Source organism: Macaca mulatta, chromosome 10, assembly GCF_049350105.2.
Source record: "Macaca mulatta isolate MMU2019108-1 chromosome 10, T2T-MMU8v2.0, whole genome shotgun sequence".
NCBI lineage: Eukaryota > Metazoa > Chordata > Mammalia > Primates > Cercopithecidae > Macaca > Macaca mulatta.
The window spans coordinates 80283515-80302571 of record NC_133415.1 but is presented as its reverse complement, the minus strand read 5'-3'; the positions used below and the strand labels follow the sequence as shown (position 1 = coordinate 80302571).

The following is a 19057-nucleotide window of genomic DNA, read 5'->3' as shown; positions in this document are numbered from 1 at the left end:
GCGAGGTGGCGGGCGCCTGTAGTCCCAGCTACTCCGGAGGCTGAGGCAGGAGAATGGCATAAACCCGGGAGGCGGAGCTTGCAGTGAGCTGAGATCCGGCCACCGCACTCCAGCCTGGGCGACAGAGCCAGACTCCATCTCAAAAAAAAAAAAAAAAAAAAAAAAAAAAACAAACAACAACAACAACAACACTCGGCCAGACGCGGTGGCTCAAGCCTGTAATCACAGCACTTTGGGAGACCGAGGCGGGCGGATCATGAGGTCAGGAGATTGAGATCATCCTAGCTAACATGGTGAAACCCCATCTGTACTAAAAATACAAAAAAATTAGCATGGTGGTGGGCGCCTGTGATCAGTGAGCCCAGATGACACCACTGCACTCCAGCCTGGGTGACAGAGAGAAACTCCGTCTCAAAAAAAAAAAAAAAAAAAAAAATACACAACACTCGCTATAGCTCCAAACACATGGTATTCTGCACCCTCTTAGTTTTTTTTATTTTTATTTTTCAGAGACAGGGTCTCACTATGTTGCCCAGGCTGGTCTCAAACTCTTAGCCTCAAGCGATCACCCAACCTTGGGCTCCTAATGTGTGAGACCAGACCAGAAGCACAAGCCACTGTGCCCAGCCCTCTATTCTTTTTAATTAAAAATTAAACAACTATAACCTCATTGGAAAACTGCTTGGCAGTACCTAATAAAAATGATCAATGAAATGAGTAATTCCACCTTTTTTTTTTTTTTTTTTTTTTTTTGAGACAGTCTCACTCTGCCACCCAGGCTGTAGTGCAGTGGTGCGATCTCAGCTCTGCAACCTCTGCCTCCTGGGCTCAAGCACTCCTCCCACCTCAGCCTCCCCAGTAGCCAGGACTACAGGCACATGCCACCACACCCAGCTAATTTTTGTATTTTTTTTAGAGATTACAGGCATGCGCCACCACGCCCAGCTAATTTTGTATTTTTAGTAGAGACGGGGTTTCTCCATGTTGGTCAGTCTAGTCTCGAATTCCCAACCTCAGGTAAACAGCCCACCTCGGCCTCCTAAAGTGCTGAGATTACAGGCATGAGCCACCATGCCTGGCCAATTTTTTTGTATTTTTAATAGAGACAGGGTTTCATCATGTTGGCCAGGCTGGTCTCGAACTCCTGACCTCAGGTGATCAACCCACCTTGGACTCCCAAAGTGCTGGGATTACAGGCATGAGCCACTGCACCCAGCCATGGCATGTGTTTAAAAGAAACTGGCAAATTGTTTTCCAAAATGATTGTACTTACTTACACTCCCATTAGCAGAGTATAAGAGTTCCTGTTGCTTCACATCCTCATCAACATAAAAATTTGCAATTTTGTAAAAAACGCTACACCATGCAAACCAAACAAAGCAGGGCAATGGACTACCAGTCTTCAGTCTCTCCTCTCAGCCATGCCCTTGTAGAGGACAATTTCACAACAACTATCAAGATTACAAATGCATACACACAAAAAAAAAGAAAAAAAAAAAACAGCCTGGTGAAACCCCATCTCTACTAAAAATACAAAAAATTAGCCAGGCATGGTGGCAGGTGCCTGTAATGTCAGCTACCCAGGAGGTTGAGGCAGGAGAATCGCTTGAACCCGGGAGGCAGAGGTTGCAGTGAGCCAAGATAGCGCCATTGCACTGCAGCCTGGGCGATAGTGTGAGACTCCGACTCAAAAAAATAAAAAGAAAAGAAAAAGAAAAACACAACAAAGATTACAGGTGCATATATTCTTTGATCTAGCAACCCCAGTTCTGGAATTTATCATTCAGATATACTTCCACATGATACTAAATCATGAATGTATGAGGTTATTTATTGTTGCATTCTTGTAATAACAAAAGATTGGAAATAACTCAAATGTCCATAAATAGAGGACTTCTTAAATAAATTTGGTACAGACAATATAATCTTATATGACTTAAAAAAAAAAAAAAAAAGAGGAAGTTTTCAATGTCTTCCCAAGTAGCCAGGATTACAGGCATGAGCCACTATGTCGGGATAATTTTTGTATTTTTAGTAGAGATGGGGTTTTGCAATGTTATCCAGGCTTATCTCGAACTCCTGGCCTCAAGCGATCCACCCACCTCAGCCTCCCAAAATGCTAGGATTACAGGCGTGAGCTACCGTGCCCAACCTGCTAAGGAAAATTTTGTATTAGCTAGGATTCTCCAGAGAAACAGAACCAGGAAAGAGGGCGGATAGGAAAGACTGACATATTATAAGGAATTGGCTCACAAAATTATGGAGTCTGACCAGTCCCAAGAGCTACAGGGTGAGTTGGCAAGTTGGAGACCCAGGAGAGCCAATGGTTTAGTTCCAGTCTGAGTCCAAATACCTGAGAACCAGGAAAGTCAATGATGTAGCTCCAGTCCAAAGGCCAGGAGGTATGAGACCAAGGAAGAATCAATGTTTTAGTTTGAGCCCAAAGGTAAGAAAAAAGCTGATGCTCCCATTCAAAGGCCACCAGGCAATAAAAATTCTCTCTTATTTGAGGAGGGCCAGCCTTTTTCTTCTATTTAGGTCTCAACTGACTGGATATGGCCCACTCACCTTAGGGAGGGAAATCTGTTTCACTCATCTGCTGATTTGTTTCTTTTTTCCTTTTGTTTTTTGAAATGGATTCTCACTCTGTTGCCCAGGCCAGAGTGCAGTGGCATGATCTTGGTTCCCTGCAACCTCCACCTCCCCGGTTCAAGCGATTCTCCTGCCTCAGCCTCTCGAGTAGCTGGGATTACAGGCACTCATCACCCCGCCTGGCTAATTTTTGTATTTTTAGTAGATGGGGTTTTCATCATGTTGGCCAGGCTGGTCTTGAATTCCTGACCTCAGGTGATCTGCCCGCCTTGGCCTCCCAAAGTACTGGGATTATATAGGTGTGAGCCACTGCATCCAGCATTATTTATTTACTTTTGAAACAGGGTCTCACTCTGTTGCCCAGACTGGAGTGCAGTTGCACAATCTTGGTTCACTGCAACCTCCGCCTCCTGGATTCAAGTGATTCTCTTGCCTCAGCCTCCTGAGTAGCTGGGATTACAGGCTTGTGCCACCACGCCCAGCTAATTTTTGTATTTTTAGTAGAGATGGGGTTTTGCCATGTTGGCCAGGCTGGTCTTGAACTCCTGACCACCTAGGCAATCCACCCGCCTAGGCCTCCCAAAGTGCTGGGATTACAGGCATGAGCCACCATGCCCAGCCTCATCTGCTGATTTAAATGTTAACCTTAGGCCGGGCGCGATGGCTCACATCTGTAATCCCAGCACTTTGGGAGGCTGAGGTGGGTGGATCACAAAGTCAGGAGATCGAGACCATCCTGGCTAATAAGGTGAAACCCCGTCTCTACTAAAAATACAAAAATTAGCCGGGTGTGGTGGCGGGCACCTGCAGTTCCAGCTACTCGGGAGGCTGAGGCAGGAGAATGGCGTGAACCCAGGAGGCAGAGCTTGCAGTGAGCTGAGATTGTGCCACTGCACTACAGCCTAGGCAACAGAGCGAGACTCTGTCTCAAAAAATAAATAAATAAATAAATAAATAAAGTTAACCTTAGCCAGGTGCAGTGGTTTACGCCTGTTTGCCCAGCACTTTGGGAGGCCAAGGCGGGCGGTTCATTTGAGCTCAGGTGCTCAGGTCAACATGGCGAAACCCCATCTCTACTAAATATATAAAAATTAGCCAGGCATGGTGGGTTGTGCCTGTAGTCCCAGCTACTCAGGAGGCCTAGGCACAAGAATCACTTGAACCCAGGAGGTGGAGGGTGCAGTGAACTGAAATTGTGCCACTACACTCCAGCCTGGGTGACAGAGCAAGACTCTGTCTCAAAAATAAGAGTACGACAAATGTGCATGTTTGTTTATAGTCACATAAAGTCATTCTGGAAGGATACATAAAAACTAAAGATAGATGTTCCCTATTAGAGATGTGCTGGGAACAAGAAAATTTTTCACTTTTTATGTGTTTTTTAAAAATCATATATATGTTTTATCTATTGAAAACATTAAGTAACAAAGTTTAAATAACCTTGCATGCCTTCCTCTCCTGTAGGGTTGTGAACACTGGAGGGAACAAATCATATTTTATACTCACTTTTGTATTCCTGGTATTTAGTACGTAGTAGGTACTCAATAAATATTAGAGGAAAGAACAAATGAATGAACCAGAAGATAGCGGATTTAGTGTCAGTTAGAGAGAGGAGAGGGGCCAAGCACTGTAATCCCCAGCACTTTGGGAGGCCGAGGCAGGAGGCTCACTTGAACATAGGAGTTGGAGACCAGCCTGGGTAACAAAGCGAGATCCTGTCTCTACAAAAAAAAAAAAAAAAAAAAAAGACCAGGTGCAGTGGCTTACACCTGTAATCCCAGCACTTTGGGAGGCCGAGGTGGGTGGATCACCTGAGGTTAGAAGTTCGAGACCAGCTAGATCAACATGGTGAAACACCATCTCTACTGAAAATACAAAAATTAGTTGGGCGTAGTGGCAGGTGCCTGTAATTCCAGCTACTCAGAAGGCTGAGGCAGGAGAATCGCTTGAACCTGGGAAGCGGATGTTGCAGTGAGCCGAGATCATGCCACTGCACTCCAGCCTGGACGACAGAGCGAGACTCCGTCTCATTAAAAAAAAAAAAAAAATTAGTTGGACATGGTGGTATACACCTGTCTTCCCACCTGTTCAGGAGGCTGAGGTGGGAAGATTGGTTGAACCTGGGAGGCCAGGGTTGCAGTTAGCCAAGATTGTGCCACTGCACTCCAGCCTGGGCAACAGAGTAAAACCCTGTCTCTAAAAAAGAAGGGTGTTATGGCTGGGCGCCACCGGCGGCTCACGGCTGTAATCCCAGCACTTTGGGAGGCTGAGGCTGGTGGATCACCTGAGGTCAGGAGTTTGAGACCAGCTTGACCAATATGGTGGAACCCCGTCTCTACTAAAAATACAAAAATTAGCCAGGCGTGGTGGCACATGCCTGTAATCCCAGCTACTGGAGAGGCTGAGACAGGAGAATCACTTGAACCAGGGAGCTGGAGGGTGCAGTGAGCCGAGATCGCACCACTGCACTCCAGCCTGAGTGACAAAGCAATACTCTGTCTCAAAAAAAAAAAAAAAAAAAGAAAGAAAAAATTTTTAAAAATTTAAAAATAAGGGAGTTATTATCTTATCTAATGTAATCACAAAAGTTGACATCCTATCACATTTGCTGTATTCTACTTATCAGAAGCAAGTCATTAAGTCCAGCCTATATTCAAGGAAAGGGATACACATGGGGGTGACGACCAGGAGTCAGGGATTACTGGGAGCCACGTTAGGAGCTGTCTACCACAAGGAGGAAAAAGCAATGGAAGGATGAAATCTAGGATGGTGGTTATATCTGAGTGGAAGCAAGGGGGAGATGCAAGAAGCACATGGCAGGTGTAAGTTATTTGTAATAATTCCATTCTTGGGGCAGGAGGTGGGTTTATAGGTGTTCATAAGTGAGTTGATTATGGACAAATGGGGAGAGAGTGTCATGAACAAAGGATTATATTTAGTCCCATTCAGCAATATTTAAAATATTCAATAATAAATGAAATAAAAATTGCTGACTACTCCTGACCCTGTTCTGAGCCCCATCCACGCGCTCCACCTGGTCTTAGGTTAACACTGGCTCCACCTGACCCTCCACTTGCCCTGAACTAACCATTAGCCCTTCACACACACTGACCCTTGCTCTAGCACCATGATCTCTCCATAGTCTGCAATGTGCCCCCAGAGTTCTATTTTCTGAAACTTTTATCCATGTAACCTCACCTGTAGGCTGCTATATGTAAAGCTAGTAGGAATGGCTGATAGAGTGGCCCAAGGACCAGGAGACAGGGCAGGCTAATAGTTCTGCCTTAGCAGTAGCACTGTGGGCCCAGAATACAGGTTTGATGACTGGTGTCACAACCTCACCTGTTGGCCTCCTGCATGGCAGAGGCTGGGCCAGGTCCTGAAGGTTCTTCCTCTTTGAGGCCTCTGCTCCTGGTATCCAGATATAGCTAAGTCTGTCTCTGAGAAGTGCACCTCTGCCACAGCACCAGGCCTATAACTCCCTTGTTGGTAGCAGATTATCAACTCTCTCCCTTCCTGGCTTTGATGAAGTAAGCTACCATACTAGAGATGGCCATGTGTCAAGGAAATGACAGTGGCCATCAGCCAACAACCAGTAAAACACTAAAGCCTCTAGTCTGACAGCCCACTAGGAAGTGAATTGAGTCAACAACCAAGTAAGCCTGAAAGCCTAGATCCTTCCCCAGTTGTGCCTTCAGATGAAACTGCAGTTCTGGTTGGCCCTTTGCTTCCAGCCTTGTAGGAAAGAAACACTGAAGCAGAGGACCCAGCCAAGCCTTGCCTGGACTCTTGACCCACAGAAAATGTGAGATATAATAATAAGTATGTGTTGTTCTAAGCTGTTAAATTGGTGGTAATTTGCTACATAGTAAGGGATAACTTGTATAGGTTCTTTTCAATTCTTTTGCTATTACAAAGAGTGCTCCTATAGGCTAGATATGGTGGCTCATGCCTGTAATCCCAGCACTTTGGGAGGCCAAGGCAGGTGGATGATTTGAGGTCAGGAATTTGAGGCCAGCCTGGCCAACATGGTAAAACCTGTCTCTACCAAAAATATTAAAAATTAGCCAGATGTGGTGGCATGTGCCTATAATCCCAGCTACTTGGGAGGCTGAGGCAAGAGAATCGCTTGAACTCAGGAGGTGGAGGTTGCAGTGAGCCGAGATCGTGCAACTGCACTCCAGCCTGGACGACAGAGCGAGACTCCATCTCAAAAAAAAAAAAAAAGAAAAAACAAACAAACAAAAAGATTGTTGCTATGAACGTTGCTGTTACATGTCTCCCACAACACAGGACACAAGAGGCTAGGTTTCCCTTGGGTATGTGCTGAGTATATGCCTAGGAACAGAATTGTTGGATCTCAGGATGTTTGTTTTGTTTTGAGACAGAGTCTCATTATGTTGCCCAGGCTGGAGTGCAGTGGTGTGATCTTGGCTCACTGAAACCTCTGCCTCCCAGCTTCAAGCAATTCTCCTGCCTCAACTTCCCAAGTAGCTGGGATTACAGGTGTCTGTCACCACGCCTGGCTAATTTTTTGTATTTTTAATAGAGATGAGTTTTCACCATGTTGGCCAGGCTGGTCTTGAACTCCTGACCTCAAGTGACCCACCCGCCTTGGCCTCCCAAAGTGCTGGGATTACAGGCCTGAGCCACCACGCCCCGATGGATCTTAGGATTTACAAATGTTCCACATTACTGGTAGTCAGAAAACCATTAAAGTTAGGGTCACGCCATGGCTGTAGTGTGTGGGCCAGGGTTAGGAGTAAAGCTTGGCCTCAATCCATTGAAGTTGGGATCATCTGTGGGCAGGGTTGGAGTTGTACAGGAGCAGGGAGGACAGTCCTACAGAGGGCTGGGTTAGCGGTCATACATAGGGTTGACCGTGAGTGCGTGGCAACATTTGGGAAGAATCTGAAACCTGGGTTTGAGGTTGGGTTTGGACAAGGTTGGAGAACACTGTGAGGGTGGGTTTGGGGGTCAATCTAAGGCCAGGGTTAGAAGTTAGGCTGTGGCGGGGTGCGGTGGCTCACGCCTGTAATCCCAACACTTTGGGAGGCCAAGGCGGGTGGATCACGAGGTCAGGAGATCGAGGCCATCCTGACTAACATGGTGAAACCCTGTCTCCACTAAAAATACAAAAAAAAAAAATTAGTCAGGCGTGGTGGCGGGCACCTGTAGTCCCAGCTACTCAGGAGGCTGAGGCAGGAGAATGGCGTGAACCCGGGAGACGGAGCTTGCAGTGAGCTGAGATCTCGCCACTGCACTCCAGCCTGGGTGACAGAGCGAGATTCCGTCGCAAAAAAAAAAAAAAAAAAAAAAAAAAAAAAAAAAAGTTAGGCTGTCATCCTGCCCATAACCTGACCCCTGGTGATATCATCAACCTACCAAGCTGTGGCCACACAGGACCCAGCCACCCACAAGATGAGACCCACTCTGGGTCCAGAAAGCTCTTTCACTCAAGGCGGAGGTGGGGAGATCGAGGACAAGGGAAGCAGAAACTCGCTCCCCTCAGAGATCAATGCAGAAAGAGAAGGCAGGCACAGGAAATGGAACAGAACACTAACTTTAATGGGGCAGCCCTGAGCCTTATCCTTCAAACCTTCCCCCTCAGTACTCCGTGTGGGAGGAGGGAGGGGCGACTGCTACAGGCACATTGTTGATGTCCTCCCTTCTCCTGGCGATCCCACTCCTCACCCTTTCCTCTCCAGCTGCTGCGGTCTCCATCGCCGAGGTGGGTCCCAGGTAAGCTCCCAGGAGGGGCAGGGGAGCCCCTCAGCGACCCAGGGCAGATTCCCCCATGGCTGAGGGCATGGGGAACTAGCCCGGGTGGAGACGCAGCCGTCCTCGGAGCTGCGCGGGTACCTGATTCTGGGGGTGTGGACAGAGCCAGGGGACCGCCCCCCAAGGCCCAGCGCGGGGGGCTGTAAGGCCGGGCCCGAGGTGTTGGACACAGCTTTGGGGGGCAGGCTAGGTCTCTGCACGTGGCTTCTGGGCTCTGGAAAGCGGTCCATTCTCCTGACCCGGATGGAGTGGGAGGAGGCGGCTCAGTCCCGGGCCTCCGCTCCCAGAGTTCCTGTCCCACCTCCTCCCACGCTCACCCATCCCAAGGAAGGAGGGCACTCGGGCCCCAAGAGGCTCCTGAGAGCAGCGGGCTCCGCCCTCCCAGTGGTCTGTCCATCGGTGGGCGGGTCGGGCGCGGAGTCGGGGCTCTGGCGGGTACCGGAGCGTCCCCGCGCGGCCCGGGCAGCCGCTCACCGCTGCTTCCGCTCTGCCTGCTGGAGCCGCCGGGAGAGGTCTTCGATCCGCACGTTCTTGAGCTGGAGCAGGTGCTCCAGGCGCCTTACCTTCATCTGCAGGACCTAAGCCGCGCCGCACAAGGGTCAAGTCCGGCGGCCTGCTCCCTCCTACCTGGCCTCTGCTAGCCACGACTCCCCACCCGCAGCCTTCCTAGACCCCTCACCTGCACGGTCTCCTGCGAGGCCAACAGCTCCTGCTCCTTTTCAGCGATCTGGAGGACGAAGCTCGGGTCGCCCTGCAACGCCTGGTTATACGCCGGAGGCCGAGGCGCCGGCGGCCGTACCCCGCTGGGGTGGGAAGCAGCTTAGCGGAGGCTTGGACCTCGGGCCCTACACTCACCCTTCCAGTGCCCTCGACCAGGCCTTCCCTTCTCCCCCTCTAGCCCCTTTCGTGCCTCAAGCTCAGCCTACCCTGCCCCCCAACCCCAGCTGTGTGCAGAGATCACCAGCCTGATGAAGTCGGGAACTCCCAGCTTCTTTACCTGAGCTGACCCTCTCCCTGGGGGTCCAGGGCACCTTCACCTCGGGCCTTCTGGGATAAACCTGAGACAAGGCAAGTGGAGGAATGACTGTGCTGGAGTCTCACTTTCCTGCTTCCCTGGCCCCAGTTCCACTCTCACAAGCGACAGGAAGAAGGACAGAAGGAAAGCTCCACTGGGGAGGAAGAAATGGAAAAGGCCACCTTACCCACATCCATGTAGCCACTGCCATCCTGGGGAGCCAGCTCCTGAAAGAACCCCGGGGTCCGCTGTGAGCCCAGGCTCAGTCATCCCCAAGGAGCCCTATGTCCCTTCCACCGGCCCCCAGGCCAGACTCTATTAGCCAAGCACCCCTCCCCCACACTTATCACCCAGGCTGGCCTTTCTGTGGTCCGGGGAGTGCCCCCCACCCAGCCCCCAGAGCAGTGGGAGAAGCTCGAGCGGGGTGGCACCTGTAAGGAACCAGTGCCCTGCTTCCTGCGCCTCTGCCTCTCCTCCAGGCGCTGCCTCAGCGGTATAAGCACCAGCTCCACCACACCTGGGGCGCACTCTGCGATCTTGCGCATCACGTCATCCGGTACTGAAAAGTTCAGCCTCTTCAGCACCTTCCTGAGGGGTAGACACAGGGATAGCGGATTGGGTCCTGGGGAAATGAAGCGAGGGGACGGGGGAGAGGGAAGGGGGCATGGTGGTTGCAGTTCTGAGTGCACAGCCCTGGGGGAGTGGAAGGGCATTGCATCTGAGCTTCCTTGTGTGGGTGTACCGAGGTTCCTTGCCTCCTTCCGAATAGAATAGTCTTTTCATTTTGTAATCGGACGAATTCTGTCTGCGTTGACCCTCCCCACCCTGCCACCAAAACAGTCTCAGCCTGGGCAACCAAGACCATAGGAGATGATGGGGCTGGGGTAGTCCTTCCTGGGAACCCAGAGTGGGGACTAGAGATTCCCACTCCTGCACCCAGGTATTCTGTTACCTGTTCAGATGACCCCAGTTGCTGAGTTTCTGCTGGAGAGAGTTGGCGGGGACATAATTGTGCATCTCCACCATCTTGGGGAAGTAAAACTTGATGACCTCTGCAACTAGGACTGAGGGAGAGGGGAGCAGATATGGAAGGTGGGGGCATGGGTAAGGAAGAAAGAGGGGAGAGAAGGTGGGTGGGAGAATCAGGCATGGCAGAGCAGTGGAACCCAATGGAGGGGTGGAGATGCAGAAAGGGGAAGGATAAGGAGGGAGACAAAAACATTAAGATTAGTCATAGGTAGAGGAGACTAAGTCTCCAGCATACCTCAGAGGAGCTGCATCCCTTCCCCATGAATTTAGGAACGGGAATACTGAGTCCCTGGTCCTCTAGTAGAGAATGAGTCAGCCAGCACAGTGGCTCACATCTATAATCCCAACATTTTGGGAGGCTGAGGCAGGCGTATCACCCGAAGCCAGGAGTTCGAGAACAGCCTGGCCAACATGGTGAAACCCCATCTCTACTAAAAATACAATAATTAGGCCGGGCTTGGTGGCTCAAGCCTGTAATCCCAGCACTTTGGGAGGCCGAGATGGGCGGATCACGAGGTCAGGAGATCGAGACCATCCTGGCTAACACAGTGAAACCCCGTCTCTACTAAAAAATACAAAAAACTAACCGGGCGAGGTGGCGGGCGCCTGTAGTCCCAGCTACTCGGGAGGCTGAGGCAGGAGAATGGCGTAAACCCGGGAGGCGGAGCTTGCAGTGAGCCGAGATCCGGCCACTGCGCTCCAGCCTGGGTGACAGAGCAAGACTCTGTCTCAAAAAAAAAAAAAAAAAAAAAAAAAAACAATAATTAGCTGGGTGTGGTGGTGCATGTAATCCCAGCTACTTGGGTGGCTGAGGCAGAAGAATCGCTTGAACTTAGAAGGTGGAGGTTGCAGTGAGCTGAGATCATGCCACTGCACTCCAGCCTGGGCAACAAGAAAAAAAAAAGAGAGAGAGAGAGAGAGAGAGAACAAGTCTCCAAGAGAGGCTTTCAGGAGCCCAGGGAATTCACATGGATGCATGATACACACACACACACTCCAACACCACAGTTCCAGGAGAGTAAAAGAGTCACATAAGCAGAGACACATGTGATAAGATCTCTCTACATATAGATACATAGGGCAGAATGTGTAGACACATAGAACAAACACATGCTAGGCACACATGTAAAACACACATAAACAGAAGCACAAAAAGCCACATATGCACACAGCCTCCCCAAATATAGAGATGCACAGAAGTACTTGACATGAGATGACAGGTAAGTATTTGTGTCACTGAGACCCCAGGAGACATTCCTAGAAACACAAACACCTTCACAAGCACAAAGAAACACAAGCACACAAACCCCCACAAATACAGGACTAAACATGTCAACACACATATGAACACACACATGTGAACACACACATACTCAGACTCCCACAAGTCAAATATAGAACACATAGCAATGAGTGAGCACATACAGAAATGCACAAATAAATATGCAGACACATATCTTAATCACTAATGTCCCTGGAGGGAGTTAGAGGCACATCCCCCCACATGCACGCAGGATAGAACATGTAGACATACATATATGGGCACACATCGTTCACACACAGATGCAAATAGAAAACAAGCACACACGTCTACAATCTGAAGTCCCAGGAGACAGATTCCTCCCCACCCCTACACGCACACAAACACAAAGAGTTTGCACAGAGACCCATCACACACGAACATACAGGACAGAACATGCAGACACACAGGGGCACACACCTCCATCACTAAAGTCCCGGGAGAGGTTTCGCTTGGGCCGGGACAGAGGTATGTTGTCTACCCACAGGTACAGCTGGTGCAGCGCCTCCTCGTCCACGCTGCTCGCCATTGGCGTCCTCAAGGCCTGGCCGCCCCAGCGGTGCCGGGTCCAGCCCCAGCCTCACGACCCTTCAGGCGCTTCCTTTCTTGCCACTGCAGAAGCCCGTAACTGCCTCTGCCTGCCTAATCCAGACACTCACGTCCCAGCTGGGAGCGGCCATATTGTTTTCTGAAACCATGGAAACCATCCCCTGCCTCGCCTGGGAGCAAAGACTTCTGGGAGTTGTAGTTTTATCCCCTCCCCGCTACCTCCTCTCAGGCCCAAGCTTTGAAAAGGCGGTTAGCTGTCCTTTTCTTCTTCCCAAGAAAGCATCACTTCTGTGCCCACGCCACCTGCTGACCAGTCACTCACCCACTCTGGGACCAGCCAAAGCCAATCAGACCCTCAGAATTCCTGCATCTGCACACCTAGGGTGGGGATTCCGCTTCTTGGCCCTTTAGCCCTTTAGTCCCAAACGAAGGGAGCACTCCAGTGTTTGTCAGCTTTATTTGGGGGTGCACTGTTGATAATCTGCCACCCAACTGGATTGCGTGGTACAACTGCTTCCTGCTTCGTCCCTCTCCAAAACTCTATGCTCATGGGGTCATCGCCACTCGCCCTTCCCAGCAGTGTTCTAGTGGGGTATTTAATAGGTAACCCAGACTCCCAGGGAGAACACCAGAGTTCAAGGCCAGTACCTTGGGCAGGTCATTTAACTTCTTAACTCCATTTCCTCCTTTGTGAAATGACGATGGTTCTCACTTATTTGTCCCAAACCCCTCATCTCCCATCAATGAGCTAGCTATTCTTCCATGGATTAGAAATTCATTTCAGGCAGGGCACAGTGGCTCACGCCTGTAATCCCAGCACTTTGGGAGGCCGAGGTGAGCAGATCACCTGAGCTCAGTAGTTCGAGACCAGCCTTGCCAACATGGCAAAACCCCGTCTCTACTAAAAATGCAAAAATGTTAGCCAGGTGTGGTGGCGGGTGCCTGTAATCCCAGCCACTGAGGAGGCTGAGGCAAGAGAATCGCCTGAACCCGGGAGTCAAAGGTTGCAGTGAGCTGAGATCGTGCTATTGCACTCCAGCCTAGGTGACAGAGCGGGACTCCATCTCCAAAAAAGAAAGAAAAGAAAGAAAAGAAAGAAAAGAAAGAAAAGAAAGAAAGAAAGAAAGAAAGGAAGAAAGAAATTCATTGCAGTACCCAGTTTCATTCCAAAACAGCACTACCCTTAGGAGGGTTAGGAATATGGGTCCCTCCTTAGTGAAGAGGTACTTCTAGTCAGGATGGGAAAACAGCTTGACTAACCGCGTGGCCTTGGGCACCTGATCAGACCTCTGCCTGGTTTCTCTTGGCTTTACCTACCTTATAGGGGCTTTGTGAGCATCTAAAGCATTTAGCACAGAACAGGGCCCCTATTAGTATCAGCTGGTACTATCATTAATGAGACAGTCTCAGTTCCAGCAAGAAGTGTTCTTTTTCACAGGAGACAAATGGAAGTAATTCGCCTTGTTGGAACCTGCGGTGAGGGAGCTGGGTTAAACAGGAGCACCTGGGCAAGCAGGCCATGCTCCCTCCTGCTCACTCCAGAGCAGGTGGGGCTTACTTGTAGCTTTCTGGTCTCCAACTCCAGGGTTCGGATTTGGGGTGGGAAGGTGGTGGCAAGGGGGATCCCAACTACTTTTTGTTGTCACTTCAAAGTCCTCAAGGCCTGGAGGGGATTCCTGAATGCCAGAAGTGCAGGCCAAGAGTAGAAGTCACACCCATTTCTAGTTTTAAAGTCATATATAGTGGTGTTGATTTTCCACAAGGGGCAATAACCAGGGCATGCCAGGGACAAGAGATGAACTGGATACTCCCCCATTAACATTCCCAGTGTTGGAGGAGAAACTTGGTGGTGAGGGCGGGCTGGGGCTGGGAAGGAAACACAGAAGTGATGTGCCAGCCTCAGGTGAGGTGGGAAAACCGGTTTGGGGCCCAGAGCTGCCAGCCTTGCTTAAGCCCAGGCCCTTCCCTGGTTGGAACCGCTGGGGCCTCAGTGAGGAAGGGGTAGGGAGGGGCTGGCTCTGAAAGGAAAAAGGGTAGGATCAGCAAAGGGACCTGACCTCATCTTTGTACTGGGGCCCCCCTGGAAGGCACTGCACAGGGAGTGACCAACTCATTCTCTGCCTCTTGGGGCTGCAATCTGTTCCTAGCAATTTCACCTTCCTCCTGCCACTGTGCCCAGAGGTGGCCACCAGGCTTGGAGATGCCAATCACTGAAAGGCCTAAAGGGCTCTCTCTTAAGGCACCAAAGGTAAACTAAAGGTGCCCTATATGCCCCTCCAAACTCCAATCTGGACCCCAGAAGCTGCCCCAACACTCCTTTCTGTCCTGACTTCACTCCTGCAAAGGCCTTCAAACCAGCCTCTGTAGGCCTAGTCCCCATGTGCATATTGATTTGCCCCCAGAGACTGATGGCTCCCTCCCTCCTGCCCCAGCCAAGTGATCCCAAGCTTGAGGTCTCCTCCTGCCCCTCTTCGGGTCAGGGCCACCCTCTCCACTTGCCTCCATGTCCCACCAAAGCAAGGACCAAAGGAAGCCAGGACAAATATGTCCCCCAAGACAGACGCAAGCCCAGACCATGAAGGATGCACCCTTGGCTGTTAAAATGTTCACCCCCACAAAAGGGGAGTGGACAGATTTATTGAAATCAAACTGGGAAAGGAGCAGCTGGATGGCTGGACTCTGGGCCCAGCCCCAGGCCCCTCTGCCCAGGATGGGACCCTGCCAGAGAGGGAGGAGAGGCATGGGGCCTGCAGCTGCCCACAAAAGGGAAGCGCCCATTGTCACTCCCATGGTGGGGGACCTCTTGGAAACCTCCAATCTGGAGAGAAAACCAAGGGCCAAAGTCACATGGACAGGGCCAGAGAAAGGGACTGGGGAGGTGGAAAGCAGGCAGAAGCAGGCTCAGGAGCCCGTGGTGAGTTAAACTGTGCTTCTCGAGGCGGCCCGGGGGGGTGGGGGTAGGGGCTGCCAGCCTTGCAGGGGGCCTAGGCTGGACCTTCCTCTGGAGCCCTTCCCAGAATGGCTTTGTGGTCCCCCCCGCACCAAAGACCTGGTGGCAGAGGGGAGAGGCACTCTCCGGCCGGGAACCTCCAGGGCCCACCCCTGGCTGCTGCTGTGGTTAGTCCACTGAGGGCACGGTGTGGTAGCACCGGACAGCTCCCCACCCGCCCCACCTGGTCCCCTGAGCCCAGGGCCAAATGGGGAGGAAAGAGGATTCTGAGAAAGAGGCAATAAGCAGGCAGTGAGGCTGAACTCAGCCCCCGGCCCAGCCGAGGTGACCAGGCCTGTTGCAGGGCCAGGGGAAGCATTACTAAAGGATCTGGGGCTCCACACTCTGGCTCCATGCACAGCTGGTGCCCAGAGAGTCCTCTGCCCTGGGGTGGTGCTGCCAATCTAGGTTGGGGGCACAGCTAGGTCCAGTGACTCAGCTTTGATGTCCAAGACCCCGAACTCCCGCCTGCCTGGCATGGTTCTTCCTGGTCACGTGAACCAGATCGTGTTCCAAGTGGAGGATGTGGCTCTGCACGCGGTCGTCAATGGGGAAGGAGGTCAGGTACCTCTTGACCATGGCGAAGTAAGCCATGGCCTCCCCAAAGCTGGGTACAGGCACCTCATCACCATCCTCCTCATCATCATCGTCATCTTCATCTTCATCATCCTCTTCCTCATCGTCCTCCTCTTCCTCACTGTCCGAATCAGAGTCCTCCCCACCTTCCAGGAAATGCAGAGTAGGGCACTGGGCCTCCTCCTGGGTACCATAACCCCCGAAGCTGCCACCGGCCTCCACTACTCCCTGGGCCCAGTCCTCAGCCTCCAAGCCCTCAGAGGAGCTCTCCTCATCTTCCTCCTCTTCTTCATCACTGTCATCAACATCACCCTCCTCCTCTACCTCCTCTTCCTCCCCCAATTCCTCTCCTTCCCCTGCTTCCTCCTCCTCCTCCTCTCCTTCCTCCTCCTCTTCCTCTCCTTCACCCTCCTCCTCCTCTTCCTCTTCTTCCTCCTCCTCCTCTTCCTCTTCCTCTCCCTCGCTCTTGAGGGAAGTGGTGATGGTGGCATTAGGGCCACCCCCAAAGCCAGCCTCACGAAAGCAGGCGGCTATGTCCGAAGGCTCCACTGCCTGCCAGGCGGCAGCCACAAAGTGCAGGGCCTCCGTGAGACCCAGCTGCAGGCCTGAGCGATCCTGGCCCTCTAGCGCGGCCATGGCCTTGAGCAGCATGGCCTGGCGGTAGTGGCCCTTCACCTGCTGGACCACTCCCCTCTCCAGCGGATGCACGGTGCCCGGCGGGAAGAAGGCCAGCTGCACATGCCGCAGGCCCGAAGTGTCCAAGGACTGAGCAGCCAAGCGGCCGGCCAGCAGTAGGACCCGGCGAGACTCTGCAGCCATTCGGGTGTCCAGGGCCTTCAAGTACTTGGCCAGGGCCTGGGTAGTGACACCACCCTTAGAGTTGGCGGTGTAGTCGCAGGGCAGGCCGGCTTGGCCTGCGCGAGGCTTGGCCGACTTGCCGGCCACCAGCGGGGGCAGCTTCTCGCTGCCATCGGCATTGGCGCACAGCAGGACGCTCAGGCGCTGGGTGGCTTGACGCGGCCGTCCGTCGCCTCCGCACAGCCCCGCGGCCTGGTCGGGCAGAAAGTCGTACCATAGACTGGTCTCGGTGGCGCTGAACACGTCCTGCGAGGCGTAGCCCTCGGCCACCGACGGCGGCTGCTCCTCCCGAGCGCGCCAACCAGTAGTGCTCCCGCCACTGCCCTCCGAGGGCACCGCGGCCGGGCTGGCAGGCGCCGCCGGGGTGCGGGGGGCAGCGTTTCGCGCGCGGGCGCGGGCCACGCCGCTGCAGGACACCACGCCGTGGCGTCGGCGGAAGCGGTCCAGCCAGCCGTTGGAGGCGGTGAAGTCGTCCATGCCCAGCTCCTCGGCTATGCGCAGCGCCTTCTCCTTGAGGATGATGCCCTTGACCGGCAGGCCGGCGGCGCGGATCTGCTGAAACCAGGCGATGAGCAAGCCCTCGAGCTTGTCGTAGGGAGACAGCTTGTTGGTCTTGCGGCAGGTGGAGGCCACCCCGTACTTGCGCTCCGACGCCAGGATGGCGCGCTTGTTCTTCAGGATCGTGCTCAGCGTGGACGGCGGGATGTTGAAGCGCCGCGCGATCTCGCCCTTGCGCAGGTCCGGATTCTCTTCCACCTCCTGGATGATCCGTGACTTCTCCCGGAACGTCAGCTGTCGCCGCTTGGGGCCCATCCCGGCGCGCCCCCCGCCCCGGGGCCCGGCGCCGCCGCCGCCGCCCCGGGGCGGGGGGCCCGGGCCCGTGGCGGGGGGCACCTGGCGGCCTCTCCCGCGCGCCCCGCCCGAGACAAAGCGGCTCGCGGGCGCGGCGGCTGGGCGACGACCCGGCCGGGCCGGGGGCACCTCCGGGGGCGCCGGCGGGCGCGTCGCCGGGCGGAGGGCGGCAGGCGACGGGCGCAGGCGAGGGCGGGCGGCGCGGGCGCGGAAGGCAGGAAGTACCGCGGCGCGGGGAGCTGGGAGCGCGGCGAGCGGGGCGGAGCGGGCGGAGCGGGATCTCGCGGGAAGCGTGGGGACGCCCGGCACCGCCTCCCCGCCCTCGGCGCCCACCCCCTTCCCGCCGCCAGGACATACCGCGCGGGGGCGCTGCGGCCTGCGGGACCTTCCCGTGCTGCGGCCTCGGGCGACCCGGCAGCGACGCGGGCGGGGACGCGGTGCATCGCTACTGCGCCCGGCGGTCAGCGACTTGCGGCTCAAAAAGGATAAGAAACAGGGTTTTTTTGTTTTTTTTTTAAATTAAGGTAAAAAAACCCACTTTTTTTTTTTTTTTTTTTTTTTTTTTTTGCGGAAACTGAAAAATTCAAGAAGTTGAAAAACGCCTTTCACATCACCTAGAGAGATGCACAGGTAACATTTTGATACATTTCCTTCCAGTCTTTTCTCTAGACGCATGTAGTTTTCTTTTTTAAAATTTATTATATAAAACTGGCATCAGGCTGTATAGACTGTATATCTGGCATCTCCTGCTGTTTTACCTGGCATCAAGTAGTGAGAATTTTGCCATATCGGTATCATTGCCAACACGCTTTTTAATGATTGTGTAGCTTTCCAACTATGAATGAACACTAGCGTATGTAACCTATTGTTACACCCTTAAGTTATTTTTGTAATCAACATTACAGTTGTAAATCTATTTGATGGTGCTAATGACATTTTTAAAGTTCTAGTAATCCCAAAACCCACAGGTAAACACTCATAACATCTTGGTGTGTCACTTTCTGGGCTTTACAGAAATAACATCATGGATGTATGTAAGTGTGAATCCCTGAAGCCTCCCTCTCCTGCAGCAAAACATTAAAATGCCAAGCTCTTAAAACAATGAACGGGCCGGGCACGGTGGCTCACGCCTGTAATCCCAGAACTTTGGGAGGCCGAGGCGGGTGGATCACGAGGTCAGGAGATCGAGACAATCCTGGCTAACACGGCGAAACCCCGTCTCTATTAAAAAATACAAAAAAATTAGCCGGGCGTGGTGGCGGGCGCCTGTAGTCCCAGCTACTCGGGAGGCAGAGGCAGGAAAATGGCGTGAACCCAGGAGGCGGAGCTTGCAGTGAGCCGAGAACGCATCACTGCACTCCAGCCTGGGCGAAAGAGCGAGACTCCGTTTCAGGGAAAAAAAAAAAAAAAAAAAATGAACGTATAGCTGTGTGTTTTTGTTTTGTTTTGTTTGTTTGTTTTGGGTTTTTTTTTTGTTTTTGTGTGTGTGTGTGTGTGTGTGTTTTGAGATGGAGTC

At 52.6% G+C, this 19057-nt stretch overlaps 2 protein-coding genes and 1 long non-coding RNA gene across 3 annotated transcripts; 1 reads left to right on the top strand and 2 right to left on the bottom strand.

Annotated features, from left to right (window-relative positions):
* Positions 1 to 8209: 8209 nt before the first annotated feature.
* On the top strand, positions 8210 to 10178 carry LOC114670452 (uncharacterized). Its single transcript, XR_003720068.2, has 2 exons — positions 8210 to 8334; positions 8949 to 10178. It is a non-coding gene; the product is annotated as an uncharacterized LOC114670452 (long non-coding RNA).
* On the bottom strand, positions 8431 to 12424 carry SPEF1 (sperm flagellar 1). The gene is given in 7 exon segments (NM_001194681.2): positions 8431 to 8951; positions 9053 to 9176; positions 9371 to 9431; positions 9576 to 9615; positions 9820 to 9976; positions 10341 to 10452; positions 12138 to 12424. Coding segments are annotated over 7 exon segments (711 nt in total). The 5' UTR covers positions 12247 to 12424; the 3' UTR covers positions 8431 to 8843.
* Positions 12425 to 14856: 2432 nt separating this feature from the next.
* On the bottom strand, positions 14857 to 17772 carry CENPB (centromere protein B). The gene has a single exon (XM_015149436.3). It carries the CDS (start codon positions 17500 to 17502, stop codon positions 15691 to 15693), a length of 1812 nt encoding a protein of 603 aa, XP_015004922.2. The 5' UTR covers positions 17503 to 17772; the 3' UTR covers positions 14857 to 15690.
* Between the last annotated feature and the right edge of the window lie 1285 nt (positions 17773 to 19057).